At 44.4% G+C, this 15658-nt stretch overlaps 1 protein-coding gene across 1 annotated transcript in view; it reads left to right on the top strand.

The window, feature by feature from the left end:
• Positions 1-15658, top strand: part of LOC120058042 (potassium voltage-gated channel subfamily H member 8-like) — a 171561-nt gene that overhangs the window by 127850 nt on the left and 28053 nt on the right. Inside the window, exons 5-10 of the mRNA XM_039006525.1 lie at positions 2611-2708; positions 3621-3876; positions 4905-5062; positions 5570-5774; positions 11483-11525; positions 11724-11878. Of these exons, the coding sequence (XP_038862453.1) occupies positions 2611-2708; positions 3621-3876; positions 4905-5062; positions 5570-5774; positions 11483-11525; positions 11724-11878 (915 nt within the window). The remainder of the gene's footprint in view (positions 1-2610; positions 2709-3620; positions 3877-4904; positions 5063-5569; positions 5775-11482; positions 11526-11723; positions 11879-15658) is intronic.

Here is a 15658-nt window from a genome sequence, read left to right as displayed (position 1 = left end):
GGGGTTTCAGCTTGGAACTCAGTTGGGGTCTCAACTTACTGTTGAGAATTAGAATAGTAGAATAGAAAAGGTGCAAGTTCGAAATGTTATTGTGCTTCAGCGGTTATTCTCTTGTCATGTCAGTCACTGACAGTCACTCAATGGTACGTTAGTCTAGCCAGCTATCTAAACTTGTGGTAATCATGGCCGAATACCGACTGGGCATGCAGAGTACGTGCCCAGGGGCACTGGCCTCCAGGGAGCCCACCTTGATTTTGTTAGTCACTCTCACTCACATATCATTAACGTGGCATAAGTCTCAGCAACATTTTAGAATTGCAGGAAATTAGCTTTAAAACTACAAAAATGTCTCTACACCCCATGGTAAAATGTGTAGAATTGCAGGAAATTAGCTTTAAAACTGCAAAAATGTCTCTACACCCCATGGCAAAATGTGTAGAATTGCAGGAAATGAACTTTAAATTAAATGTTACTCTCCGCTGTCAACAAGGGGGCTACTAAAATGTTTTGCCCGTGAGGTGGTTGGGGGCCCAACACCAAATCTCGCTTAGGGCCCCCAAATGTCCTGGCAGTGTTTTCACACTATTGTTGTCTGCTCTTTAACAAATCAGACAGAAGTGTAAAAAAAACACTCTCTGTCTCTCCCGCACTCTCTCTGTCTCTCTGTCTCTCAGTTCCCCATCCCCCACTCTCTGTCATCTTTACTGATGAGTCATTCAGTTACATCCTTGTAGACTCACCTCTGGCCCTATACACTGTAAAGGTGTCTCATTAAAAGTGGTGCCAAGATACACCTGGCTCGAGGAAGGGGGAATAGAAACAGTTTCCTTTCCTACGTTTGGATTTCAGAATGTGTCTGTGTTTGGTACGGGCCATTTGAGATGCATCCAATTAAATGCTTTCAAAGAATTTCATTTGTAGGAATATAATTAAAGTGAATTGCGTTGTAAGTGTGGATACCTTCGAACAAAAAAATATGGGGTTATGGACAGAGGGAAAATGAATAGCAGGATAGCGAAAATAATTTGGAAAGAGATTTGGATCATTTGAATCATTGGAAGAGTTTAAAAGATATCTATTTGGTGGAGATGGAGCTATGGTGCAAGTGCATTAAAACAATACACTGCTAAAAAAAATTGACCTGTTATTTAACTAGGCAAGTCAGTTAAGAACAAATTCTTATTTTACATTGACGGCCTACCCCTGCCAATCCTCAGACAACGCTGGGCCAATTGTGCGCCGCCCTTTGGGACTCCCGATCACGGCCGGTTGTGATACAGCCCAGGATCGAACCAAGGATCGAACCAGGGTCTAATGACACCTCTAGCACTGACATTCAGTGCCTTAAACTACTGCGCCACTCGGGAGCCTAAAATTATGCCGTCCATTTTCTCTTTCCACACACAAAGAACTGCAGTTGCCCCTAACCACTGATACATGATCAGATATTCCTCCATCCCATAATGGCTATGGTTAGGATGGGGACATAAGGTAATCTGATCCTAGATCTGTGGTTAATGAACCCTCCATCCCCACATTACTTTATGTGTCTGTTGTTGTACTCACATGGCTGAGGCAACTTTTTATGTATCTTAATGTTAAACTCATTTTCTAAATGACACAATATAAACACATTTTGGTTTCAAAACTATAAATCCTACACACGCATGCTTACTATTTAGAAAGTGAAGTACTGTGGGATTCAGATAAAGATATCAGAAACAATGTGACTACTACAGAGCCTAAGATACAGCAAAAAATACTGAAATTTACAGGTTTTTATTTAGAATTGTTTGAGGGGTAGGGGTCCCCCCAATTGTCCACATGTTGGAAAATTTGAGATTTGAAAGGTTTGAGATAAAATATGTCACCAATTACAGTTCCAAAAGGAATAAAATTGAACAACATATATAATTATAATAATTCTCAGATCTTTTACCTACAGTAATAGTGTCGCTCTAAACATGCACAAATTCCCATTGGAACACAGCCATTTTAAAAGTGCAGAGCTTGTGCAATGTGCCATACCTTCACTTCTCATTTTACAGGAATGATATGAGGAAGGAGAAAGCTGACATCTCTACCTATCCATTGATGTAAATATATCCTCTGTCTGATTCCCAGTTCATCTACTAGATAGCAGTAGGAGATCACATGACGTCTCTTGGCCACTTGAAACCAGTTGCGTCTGGTTTGGGTAGTGAGTCACTGTGCCAAAATGGCTGAATGGATCTTCAAGCCTATCATCTTAAAATTACCTTAACAATCAGGGCTTTCAAGTCACAGAGTTTGTTTTTTGGAAATAAGACACAGACAGGTGAATAAACTTCAAACTTCTTATTACATTTCCAGCAGTAAGATTTGAGTTCGATTTCCCCCCAAAAAAGGCCTGTAGCTTTCAAATGATATATCATTTTCTATTTTATGATTAATTGTATTTGGGGGGGGGGGGGGGGCAAAACAATTGCTCAGTGTTTAACCAGTTAAATGTGTCAAATAAAATAAAGATGTATACAAAATAATTCATTAAATGATTCATGAATTCCGTAACCTTCTCTCTGTCCCCAGATGAGGAAACGGGTCTGGAAGTGCACAAGGTCACCCGTCCCCCAGGCTTCAACACCAACCGCAGACGCAGCCGGGCGGTGCTCTACCACCTGTCTGGACACCTGCAGAAACAGGACAAGAGCAAGATCAAACTCAACAACGTGAGTTGCCCTGTGTCACATACACACACATCAACACACACAAACACACACACATACAGATGTAGGATATTAATTTGAGCCAGTTTGCTACAGCAGGAAAATAATCCTGCAGCAACAGGAAATGTGAATTATTATGTGGATTATAATTGATGAAAAAAAATGTAGGGGTTGATACATTTTGCATTAGGGCAAATCAAGTCTTACATTTTCAAGTGGAAATTACAAACTTTAGAAGCCTTTTTAAGCCAAGAGTATACTACAAGTATGCATTCTCTGCTGTCCAGGAAAATTCTCATCAACAAAAGAGTGATCAAATTAAGATCCTACATCTGTACACGCACACACCTTGCCTCGACAGCAAAGTGTCCAACCACATCTCAAGGAGTGCTGCAATGACATTGAGTAAGCTTGCTTTGAGGACAATCCTGAACAACCCATAGATGTCGAATAGATTAACCTTGTAGCTCCAGACCAAGCCCATCCAACCCACAGTGTAAAGTGTCTTCAGTCCAAACCCAGGGTCAAGTTCACAGGATTTACAATGATAGTCATGTTGCTGAGTTTTCATTCCAGGATTAAACTGAGTTTTCTGAAATACACCAATAAATAATGTTTACTGAAGTGTACAAATGGGATGAAGGTTGACTGAGCAGGTTCTGACTGACTGAGCTGAGCAGGTTCTCTCTGACTTTGGTGAAAATAGCCTTGCATTCGTATTTCTGTTCATTTAGACATGCAGTCGTTTTCAAAAGAGAGAACTCCTCCTTTTTATTCAATTGCCTATAACTAGAACTAACTAGAACCTAGAGTTTTTCCTGCTTAGGTCATGTTGTCATGAAAAACTCCATGTGTTACTAGTACCGTATGTATGTCCAATTCTTGACGTGCTTATCCTCCTCCTCACCCCTCCAGAACATGTTTGGGGACAAGCCGCCCATCCCAGAGTACAAGGTCGCAGCCATTCAGAAGTCCCGATTCATCCTGCTCCACTACGGGACCTTCAAGGCAGGCTGGGATTGGCTAATTCTGCTGGCTACCTTCTATGTGGCAGTCACGGTGCCCTATAATGTGTGTTTCACTGTGGTGGGGGGGCGGGACGAAGGGAGCTCTGCCCCCCGCAGCCCCCCCAGTGTGAGTGACATCCTAGTGGAGATCCTCTTCATGCTAGGTAAGGAGACAAGGAATAGAGCTTAAAGTTATTCTCACATTATGGTAACAATAATCTAACATTATTTTGATGTTCTAATAATATCTAACATTTTCAATTGCATTTATAAATCTAGCATTATAACATTATTCCAACACTATTTGAAATCAAATAAAAATCGAAACAAAGTTTATTTGTGGCATACACAGATTAGCAGATGTTAAGGCAGGTGCAGCGGCTGCTCATCCCTATTTAAAGACTTTATGATTATGGCATTCTATGCCTCTCAGTCGACTGCATTTACCTATGGCTGGGTACCTTCCTCTACACAAATACATTAACACACTGTGTGTACTCAAGCCTCCACAGACTCCCCTTGACATTCATTGAGTTAACGTTTGCCTTAATTCCATCCAACACTAATTCTACTGCCTACAGGTACTTAGTACATTCATTGTGGGAGAATACATACAGTCATCTTATTAAATTAAAGTTAATGGTAATGAACACTTATTTGTTAAGCATTTTATTACCAGCTCATGTGGGAAACTCTGTTCATCATCTCTCTCTCTCTCTCTCTCTCTCTCTCTCTCTCTCTCTTTCTCTCTCTCTCTCTCTCTCTCTCTCTCTCTCTCTCTCTCTCTCTCTCTCTCTCTCACACTCTCTCTCTCCTTAGCAGACAGTTGGGCATCATAAAAGTTCACTAACTGCAGTGTTAACGATACATCTCTAGTCAAATTATATATGAACCACATGCAATACACCATTTCTCTCAATTGTTTTTAACAAATAAAAAGCCTACGTGAATACATTCTATCCATCTGCAGCCATTCAATTATACAAACCACCTATGGACCATTTCACTCAATTGTTAATTCACCCTTTTAATATAAAAGCCACGTGAGTCAATAAAGCCACGATATCTATAGCAGTGAACTTATACAGTATGAACCATCAAAAATGTGCTATTTGTCTAAGCTATTCATTCATTCATTTGTTAATAAGAAATTCATTGTAAATAAATCCTATGTATTCTTGTCGTTGTGCAGATATTGCATTGAACTTCCGGACGACCTTTGTGAGCACGTCAGGCCAGGTGGTGTACGATGCCCGCTCCATATGTGTGCACTACGTCACCACCTGGCTGTTTGTTGACCTCATCGCTGCCTTGCCCTTTGACCTGCTCTATGCCTTTAACGTCAGCGTGGTGAGTGGGTGTCAGGGTGTGTGTGGGACTGTGGATATTGCAAAGTAATAGATTGTATGTATGTATGTATGGGCCAGTCAGTTCCGTAGAGAACTATAACCAAGTAGCTCTGCGGGATACAGCTGCAGGAGAACAGACACCTATGATGTCACTTTTCATCAAACAATCTTTTCCACAGAGATCCAACAGTACTTTACCTTCAGAACCGAGATATGTGTGCCTGTATCTATGTGTTTCTACAGTACTTTACCTTCAGAACCGAGATATGTGTGCCTGTATCTATGTGTTTCTACAGTACTTTACCTTCAGAACCGAGATATGTGTGCCTGTATCTATGTGTTTCTACAGTACTTTACCTTCAGAACCGAGATATGTGTGCCTGTATCTATGTGTTTCTACAGTACTTTACCTTCAGAACCGAGATATGTGTGCCTGTATCTATGTGTTTCTACAGTACTTTACCTTCAGAACCGAGATATGTGTGCCTGTATCTATGTGTTTCTACAGTACTTTGGGGTCCACCTGCTGAAGACAGTGCGGTTGCTGCGTCTGCTGAGGCTGCTACAGAAGCTGGAGCGTTACTCCCAGTACAGTGCTGTAGTCCTCACCCTGCTCATGTCCATGTTCGCCCTGCTGGCCCACTGGATGGCCTGCATCTGGTACTTCATCGGACGCAGAGAGATCGAAAACAGCCCCAACTCCTGGGACATCGGTCAGTACACCTGGATGTCTGCGTTGCACATTGAGATTGTCATCTGTTTTGTCAAGGGAGCCTTAGCCAAGATGCAGCATCACAGGCATCCAGTTATATAATATATCTAATGATATGATATTAATTAATAAAATAACATACATGGGTCCTACTATACCTTCTGTACAATGACTCTAATCATGATGTAATTCAATTCAGGACTTCTAACGCGTTTGGCTGTTGCAAAAGGATGTGTCTAATAATTTTAGCCTAAGATTTGATCAAGAAACAGCAGTTATGCTGTCATGGAGGATGAGTCTCCCTTATAGTATTCATGATAAATACAATAGATGATTTTAATAAGGCGAAACCTCGTTGATATTCTACATGCATCACTAAATGGAAAACTGCATCTTAAAATCCTCTTGGTAGGCAGAAAAAGACACACGGCTTGAATGACGAACACACACCCACGCATGCACGCACACACACACACACAAATACAAACACACTCTGTCTTAGTCAGAGAGTGAACTGTAATCTGTTTTGACTTTATGAACTGTAGCAGATATGGCAGTGGGCGACTGGCCAGGTCCAGACCATGTCCTCTCTGCCAGCTCTACTGCCTTAGGGGCCCCAGGAAAATGATTTTGGTTCTAACCCCTGCCTGAGACACAGTAACTGACTGATCAATACACCTTAGTGGTCAGACACTTTATGGAGCCGCCACTGGAATAAAGAGCATCATTAACATTAGTCATTGTGGACCTGTCTGGACCTGTCCATAGTCTGACCCACAGCCTAATATTACATGGCTCAGAAGTCGATATTTATAGTGTCTCAGAGTAGGAGTGCTGACCTAGGTTCAGTTTTTCATTTTAGATCATGATGAATAAGATGAGGGATCTGATCCTAGAGCAGCACCCTTACTCTGAGACACTGATCCCCAGAAAGGATACTGACAGTATCTTTATGTCCTGGACCAGTACCAAAGCACAAATATACAGTGCATTCGGAAAGTATTCAGACCCCTTGACTTTTCCACATTTTGTTACGTTACAGCCTTATTCTAAAATGTATTCCATAGTTTTTTCCCTCATCAATCTACACACAATACCCCATAATGGCACAGAAAAAACAGGATTAGACTTTTTTATTTTTTTATTTATTATTGTAATTTTTTTATATCACATTTACATAAGTATTCAGACCCTTTACTCAGCACTTTGTTGAAGTATCTTTGGCAGCGATTACTGCCTTGAGTCTTCTTGGGTATGACGTTACAAGCTTGGCACACCTGTATTTGGGGAGTTTCTCCCATTCTTCTCTGCAGATCCTCTCAAGCTCTGTCAGGTTGGATGGGGAGCGTTGCTGCACAGCTATTTTCAGGCCTCTCCAGAGATGTTAGATGGGGTTCAAGTCCGGGCTCTGGCTGGGCCACTCAAGGACATTCAGGGACTTGTCCTGAAGCCATTCATGTGTTGTCTTGGCTGTTTACTTAGGGTCATTGTCCTGTTGGAAGGTGAACCTTTGCCCCAGTCTGAGGTCCTGAGTGCTCTGGAGCAGGTTTTCATAAAGGATCTCTCTGTACATTGCTCCGTTCATCTTTGCCTCGATCCTGACTATTCTCTCAGTCCTTGCCACTGAAAAACATCCCCACAGCATGATGCTGCCACCACCATGCATCACTGTAGGGATGGTGCCAGGTTTCCTCCAGACGTGACGCTTGGCATTCAGGCCAATCTTGGTTTTATCAGACCAGAGAATCTTGTTTCTCATGGTCTAGAATCTTTATTTTGGCAAACTCCAAGCGGGCTGTCATGTGCCTTTTGCTTCCGTCTGGCCAGTCTACCATAAAGGCCTGATTGGTGGAGTTCTACAGAGATGGTTGTCCTTCTGGAAGGTTCTCCCATCTCCACAGAGGAACTCTAGAGCTCTGTCCGAGTGACCATTGGGTTCTTGGTCACCTCCCTCACGTCCTTCTCCCCCGATTGCTCAGTTTGGCCGGGTGGCCAGCTCTAGGAAGAGTCTTGGTGGTTCCAAACTTCTTCCATTTAAGAATGATGAAGGCCACTGTGTTCTTGGGGACCTTCAATGCTGCAGAAATGTTTTGGTACGCTTCCCCAGATCTGTGTCTCAACTTAATCCTGTCTCGGAGCTCTACGGACAATTCCTTCAACCTCATGGCTTGGTTTTTGCTCTGACATGCACTGTCTACTGTGGCACATTATATAGACAGGTGGGTCCCATTACAAATCATGTCCAATCAATTGCATTTACCACAGGTGGACTACAATCAAGTTGTAGAAACATCTCAAGGATGATCAATAGAAACAGGATGCACCTGACCTCAATTTTGAATCTCATAACAAAGGGTCTGAATACGCATTTAAATAAGGTATTTCTGTTCTTTACTTTTAATACATTTGCAAACATTTCTAGAAACCTGTTTTTGCTTTGTCATTATGCTGTATTGTGTGTAGATTGCAGATCTTGTTTTCTTCATTTAATCCGTTTTAGAATAAGGCTGTAACGTAACAAAATGTGGAAAAAGTCAATGGGTCTGAATACTTTCCGAATGCACTGTACCCCAGGGTGTTCCAGCCAGGCCTGCTGCATATCTTTAGCCTAGCCCCAGGACTCAAGCACCATGAACCCAACTTTTTCAGAGACTGTCATTGGTTTTACAGGCATTTCCTGGTTGCTCGTGCTTATTCAAGGCTTTAAATGGTGGGTCAGTTTGTATTCTGAAGTTTAGGATTTGATTTTGAGGGTACCCACAGCCATTCCTGACCGGTTGCAATTTTCTGTAAGTTAATTGAGCCTGTACTATTCAAAGCTTGATTGGCGGGTAAGTTGGTAAGTTTTGGGAGTTGATTTTGGTGGTAGCCATAGCCATTCTGGAGCTGTAAGATTTAGTTGGTTTAGAATGAGGGATAGGGGTGCCCTTCAAATGCTAATGCGAGGTCAGACTGATCTTTAATTAATTAGGATGATTACAGTTGATTGGGTAGGCAGAGGTTTGGCTTGTCCCAGCTCAGTATAAAAGCGAGTTGGACCAGTTTTTATACTGTAGTGATATGAGATTGATACATTTTTTTGAGACAAAAATATTTCTTTAAGTGGGAGACTGTCAAACATGAATTGTCTTTCAAGAGCCTTACATAGCCATCAGCATTGCCAAACCATTCCATGAAAGCACCAAATGTAATAGCATATTTTCAATTTCCTATATAGACACACAGAAACCCTCACATCTTATAAGCCTGTTTTCTTTCATCTGTTATTATTATAGATCAGCAGTATTTATAGACCGGCTCTAGTAACATGACAAACACATCAACAGCAGCAGTAGCTCACAACAACAACAGCAACAACAACAACGGCAACAAAGACATATCAACCGATATACCACAGGCGTTCGTTTGTGTGTTTGTGTGTGTCTGCAGGTACTGTAGGGTTGTACTGTGAACGGCTGCAGAAACTTTTGTCTGCATACATATCAATAATTCAAGTCCATGGGAGCAGCTCTTAGTCAGGGCTGATGCTCAGTTCTCTGCTCCGTGCATACACCCTTCTCCTCGATGCAACCACAGCCACAATGCACAATACTGTCTGATACTCAGTTCCCTGCTCCCTTGCTGCTCCCTCCATCCCTCCTTACCGTACCCTTCTCCATACAGGCACCCTGCTCCTCCATGCTAGCATATCCACAATATATCTCTCTGCACCCTTCTCCTCTCCGCATCCACAGCCACAATACTGCCTGACAAATGATTTTCAGCTCCCTGCACCCTGCCCTTCCTTACAAATGGCCAGCTATCCAGCAGACTACTGCAGAGCCCTGTAGTGGAGTGTCCACTGAGCTAGGCAATACACCGGCAATAGAGAGCAGAAGAGAGACGGGGAGAAGGAGGGGGCGGTAGAAGAAAGGGCTAGAGCGAGGCTGCCACATCAATTATAGTATTCTAGAGTTGTATAATGGAAAAGGGAAGAGCTATTGCTGGAAGGTAAACATTGTTGTGTTGAATATGTGTTTGAAATCCATGTGAGTGTGTGAGAGACCTTGGATCCTCACAATGTCTAAGAGGACAAAAAGAGCAATTACTAAGCAGATGAATGCAGCATCAAATGAGTCCTTGACTAGGGTATGACTTTGTCCCAAATGTCACCCTATTCCCTATATATTGCACTACTTTTGACCAGAGACATATGGGCCCTGGTCAAAAGTAGTGCACTATATAGGGAATATGGCACCATTTGGGACGCAGCCTATATTGCAGACAGAGTATCTAGGGAGGGAGGGAGGGAGGGAGGGAGGGAGTCTCTGGCGAGAACTTGACTAAAGGCTGATGTTAGAATCTTGAAAGGCACATTTTATTTAGTTCTCGGGGACACTAGATAGCGTTCAGGCAGTTTATTCAAATGGAATATATGGGACTCAGTGTGATGTGTATGCACACGTGTGTGTGGTTTCTAACTTTGTCTCTGTCAGCACCTCATCTAGAATTCTCCTTTCTCTCCACCTGTCCTTTCACTCTTTCACATCCCCCTTGTTCTCTCTCTACCTGTTGTTTTGGATGCTGTGAAGACTGAACTCTCAGAGACATTGTTATTTTTTGAGTGTCACGTCAAAGATTCACAACTTCAGTAGAACAGTCTGTGCATTCTCCTGCTACGTCTATCAAAGACGTGGGCTGGGTGACTGACAGGCTGACAGAGCTAGAGTGGAGTGCAGAATAACAGTATGTAACCTCCTGGGATACACCTGCAGATAGAACACAAATCAATCAAGCTTTGGCTCTGATACAGTTTCTTAGAGAGAGGAGAGTAAGCCTGCTAGCAGCCTTATATAGAGGTCTGGCCTGGAGTTCAGCACCATGGACAGCATCATGTCAGAGTAAAGGAGGACAGATACTGTATGTTAAATGGACAAAGGCAGGGAGACTGTAGGAGGCAGTTGAGAGAGAGAGGGTATGTTCAGAACCTTGGACAAGGTAAGCGAAGAGGAGTTGTCAGATAGTTAGTTCAGGACCACGGACAGCAAAGTATTTGTATCTGGCTGTGCATGGACAGAAAAGCTGACTGAGAAAGTCCTGCCAAGTTCTTACATAATTTGTTATGTTCGCACAGCCATATAAGCAATCCTATTCAAAAGACCCACCCCAGTGCGCACTGCGGGTGCACAAACACATTGATAAACAAATGTATTCACACACATACCGCTGCATACTGACACACACTCACACACACCTAACCAGCACGTACACACACTACACACATGCTGGCACATAAATCAGAAAGATTATACTCAACATGTCCTAGAAATACTAGCTTGCATAATGACAAGCTAATTAGGCAACAACTGAGGTGTAACATTCCTAATGATATTGGTTTATTCAGTTCACTGAGACTACCCAGAGACATTCATTAGTGGGCCTTGTTTATACACTGGGTCAGCTTCAGTGTGTGTGTATGTGTGTGTGTGCGCGTGTGTGTGCGTGCGTGCGCACTGTGTACATTGGGCAGCCTAGTTCAACTACAAGGTTAAAGCTACAGCTTCTTCTCCCATGAGTGTGTTTATGTGGATCGCTGACAGGCTGTCCACAATGTGTTATTCAGCTAGGTATCTGTATGTAACTTTCCTTTTGTATTTCTCCCCCTCCTTCTCTCCTTCTCTCTCTCTTTGTCTCCCTCTCCCACTTCCCTCCCCCTCACCCCTCTCTCAGGTTGGCTACACGAGTTGGGAAAGCGTCTGGGCACCCCTTACTTCCTGTCTCCCCTTGCTACTTTGGCTCCTGGTTTGCTGCACCCCGCCATTGTCAACGCCTTCCCGGCCAACAGTAGCCAATGGAACGTGTCCGGGTTGGAGCTGGCAGGGCAGGACTCGTGGAACTCCAGCCAGTGGAACGTCACAGGGACTGGGGCAGGGGCCTTGGCTGGTGGGGTGGGGGTCGGTGTGGGACAGGGTGGAGGGATGCTGGGTGGGGGTCCATCAGTGAGGAGCTCCTACGTGACATCGCTGTACTTCGCTCTCAGCAGTCTGACCAGCGTGGGCTTCGGAAACGTCTCAGCCAACACTGACTCTGAGAAGATCTTCTCCATCTGCACCATGCTCATAGGAGGTGAGTCCCTGGAGATACAACAGGGACGTTATTGGTTGGTGAGAACGTCAGGTCTCAGTGGTGTCAGGGGATAGGAAACCACCTTCTAATGATGTTTGCCTCCTCTGCTGTCGCTCTCTGGTGTATACTGTTTATAAATATACACTAGATATACAAAAGTATGTGGACACCCCTTCAAATTAGTGGATTTGGCTATTTCAGCCACACCCGGTGCTGACACGTGTATAAAATCGAGCACACCTCCATGCAATCTCCATAGACAAACATTTATAGTAGAAAGGCCTTACTGAAGAGCTCAGTGACTTTCAACGTGGCACCGTCATAGGATGCCACTGTCACGAGTTACTAGGGGTGGAAGGTAGGAGTCAGGCGCAGAGAGCAGAGGGTTCAATAATAGACGATTTATTCTCTCCGTCAAAAAAACAGTTACGCCAAACACAGGGTGCAGCAACACTGACCCGCCCAAACACACAGGGCAAAACGATCCGGAGAGAAAATACATCCAACACCGACAGTGAACACAAAATAATCCCGCACAAACCCCAGCGGGCCTAACAGGCTTACATAGACCAGAAATCAAGAAACACAAAAGAAACAGGTGCAACTAATAAGACTAAACCAACAGACAAGGGAAAAAGGGATCGGTGGCGGCTAGTAGGCCGGTGACGACGACCGCCGAGCGCCGCCCGAACAGGCAGGGGAGCCACCCTCGGCGGGAGTCGTGACAGCCACCTTTCCAACAAGTCAGTTCATCAAATTTCTGCCCTGCTAGAGCTGCCCTGGTCAACTGTAAGTGCTGTTATTGTGAAGTGGAAATGTCTAGGAGCAACAACGACTCAGCCGCGAAGTGGTAGACAAGCTCACAGAATGGGACTGCGGAGTGTTGAAGTGCGTAGCGCGTAATGATCATCTGTCCCCGGTTGCAACACTCACTACCAAGTTCTGAACTGCCTCTGGAAGCAATGTCTGCACAATAACTGTTAGTAGGGAGCTTCATGAAATGGATTTCCATGGCCGAGCATCCGCACAAAAGCCTAAGATCACCATGCGCAATGCCAAGCGTCGGCTGGAATGTTTTAAAGCTCGCCGCCATTGGACTCTGGAGTGATGAATCACGCTTCACCATCTGGCAGTCAACGGAAGAATCTGGGTTTGGCGGATGCCAGGAGAACGCTACCTGCCCGAATGCATAGTGCCAACTGTAAATTTTGGTGGAGGAGAAATAATGGTCTGGGGCTGTTTTTCATGGTTGGGGTTAGGCTCTTTTTTCCAGTGAAGGGAAATCTTGACGCTACCGCATACAATGACATTCTAGACAATTCTGTGCTTCCACCTTTGTGGCAACAGTTTGGGGGAGACCCTTTCCTTTTTCAGGATAACAATGCCCCCATGCACAAAGCGAGATTCATACAGAAATGGTTTGTCGAGATTGGTGTGAAAGAACTTGACTGGCCTGCACAGAGCCCTGACCTCAACTCCATCGAACACCTTTTGGATGAATTGGAACGCCGACTGCGAGCCAAGCCTAATCGCCCAACATCAGTGCCCGACCTCACTAATGCTCTTGTGGCTGAATGGAAGCAAGTCCCCGCAGCAATGTTCCTACATCTCGTGGAAAGCCTTCCCAGAAGAGTGGAGGCTGTTGTATCATCAAAGGGGGGACCAACTACATATTAATGCCATTGTTTTGGAATGAGATGTTCATTGAGCAGGTGTCCACATACCTTTGATCATGTAGTGTACCAGAGATTCTAACGATATCATCAGAAGTGGCTCTTCAATAATGACAATGGCAAACTGTTATTGAGTAATTATGACACAAGTGAGAGGTATAAAACAGACATCCCTCTATCCCTCTATCCCTTTCTCCCTCCCTATCCCCCTCCCTAATCCCTTTCTCACTCCCTCTTTACTTCCTTCCCTCCCCCCTCCCTCCCCCTCTCCCTCCCTCGAGATGAGCAGTATATGCCAGGGCCAAGGGCGTGTGTGTGCCCTCCCAGAGAGCCTCTCTTCTCAGCCTCTCAGCTTGGAGTGGCCTAAATATTCACTTAACTCATTAACTGGTGCCGGGCCCCCACTGAGACATGAATATACAGTAGCAGCAAGGATAGTGTTTGTCTTCTCCTCTGTTCAATTTTAATCTCGTCTTCTCTTGCCACTAGCGTCAAACACCCAGGTCTCCCAGCAGTAGGGCAGGTGTTCCTCTACAGTGCTTCAAGCTTCTGTTACGTCCGTCGTTGAATGAGTGAGACCAAAGCGCAGCGTGGAAAGTGTTCATGATAATTTAATAATGAAACACCAATGAAACACCGACAAAACAACAAAACAATATAAACGAACGTAAAGTTCTGCAGGGCTCTCAGCTACTGTGCAAAAACAACTTCCCACAAACTAGGGTGGAAAAACAGGCTGCCTAAGTATGATTCCCAATCAGAGACAACGATAGACAGCTGCCTCTGATTGGGAACCATACCCGGCCAACAAAGAAATAGAAAACTAGAATGCCCACCCAAATCACACCCTGACCTAACCAAATAGAGAAATAAAAAGGCTCTCTAAGGTCAGGGCGTGACAGCTTCTCTCTATGTGCTCTATCAAGGAATCAGAGAATGCAGCCTCAGTAGCGAACCATGTCTATTGGACCTTCAGTGGGGGGAAAAAATCGTATTATGTCAAACTTCAACTAAAAAATCAAGACAAATAACAGAAACATCATCAGTTAAAACACACAACATTATATCTAGCTCTAATGCATATGCTGCTGCTACTGTCTATTATCTATCCTGTTGCCTAGTCACTTTACCCCTACCTACAGTTGAAGTCGGAAGTTTACATACACTTAGGTTGGAGTCATTAAAACTCGTTTTTCAACCACTCCACACATTTCTTGTTAACAAACTATAGTTTTGGCAAGTCGGTTAGGACATCTACTTTGTGCATGACACAAGCCATTTTTCCAACAATTGTTTACAGACAGATTATTTCACTTATAATTCACTGTATCACAATTCCAGTGGGTCAGAAGTTTACATAAAAAATTGTAGACCTCCAGCAATTTCCAAACGCCTGAAGGTACCACGTTCATCTGTACAAACAATAGTACGCAAGTATAAAAATCATGGGACCACTCAGCCGTAATACCGCTCAGGAAGGAGACTCGTTCTGTCTCCTAGAGATGAACGTACTTTGGTGACAAAAGTGCAAATCAATCCCAGAACAACAGCAAGGACCTTGTGAAGATGCTGGAGGAAACAGGTACAAAAGTATCTATATCCACAGTAAAACGAGTCCTATACCAACCTGACTCTACGGGTCCGGAGTCGGAGTGGGAGCCGGAACCCGAACCCCCTGGGGAACCACTGGAAGAGGAGCCCAGCCTCCCCCTCCTCGATTTCGAGGGGCCAGTCGAGACCCCCGTGGGGGCCAACTGAGGGTAAAATTCGGGATGGCCCAGTGGGAGGATCCGAATTTGAAAGCTGCCGCCGCCCAAGTGGTAGCGGTGGATGGACAGCTACTTCCAGGGGTGAGTGACTGGCGATACCCCCATTTCCAAATTAAGAATAACCTTTTGTATCAGGTGTCGCGCCAACAAGGGGAACTTCGAGAGGTATTGTTGCTGCCCCGACAGTACGTAGGATCCGTTCTTCAGCTGGCCCACACCCACCAGTTGGGGGCGCACCTGGGAATGGAGAAGACCTGGGAACGGATCGCCACCCGGTTCCACTGGCCGGGGATGAGGAGGGCCGTGGAAGGCTACTGTCGCAGCTGCCCGGAGTGTCA

This window comes from Salvelinus namaycush, chromosome 13 (assembly GCF_016432855.1).
Source record: "Salvelinus namaycush isolate Seneca chromosome 13, SaNama_1.0, whole genome shotgun sequence".
NCBI classification, from domain to species: Eukaryota; Metazoa; Chordata; class Actinopteri; order Salmoniformes; family Salmonidae; genus Salvelinus; species Salvelinus namaycush.
This window is presented reverse-complemented; position numbering and strand designations above follow the sequence as displayed.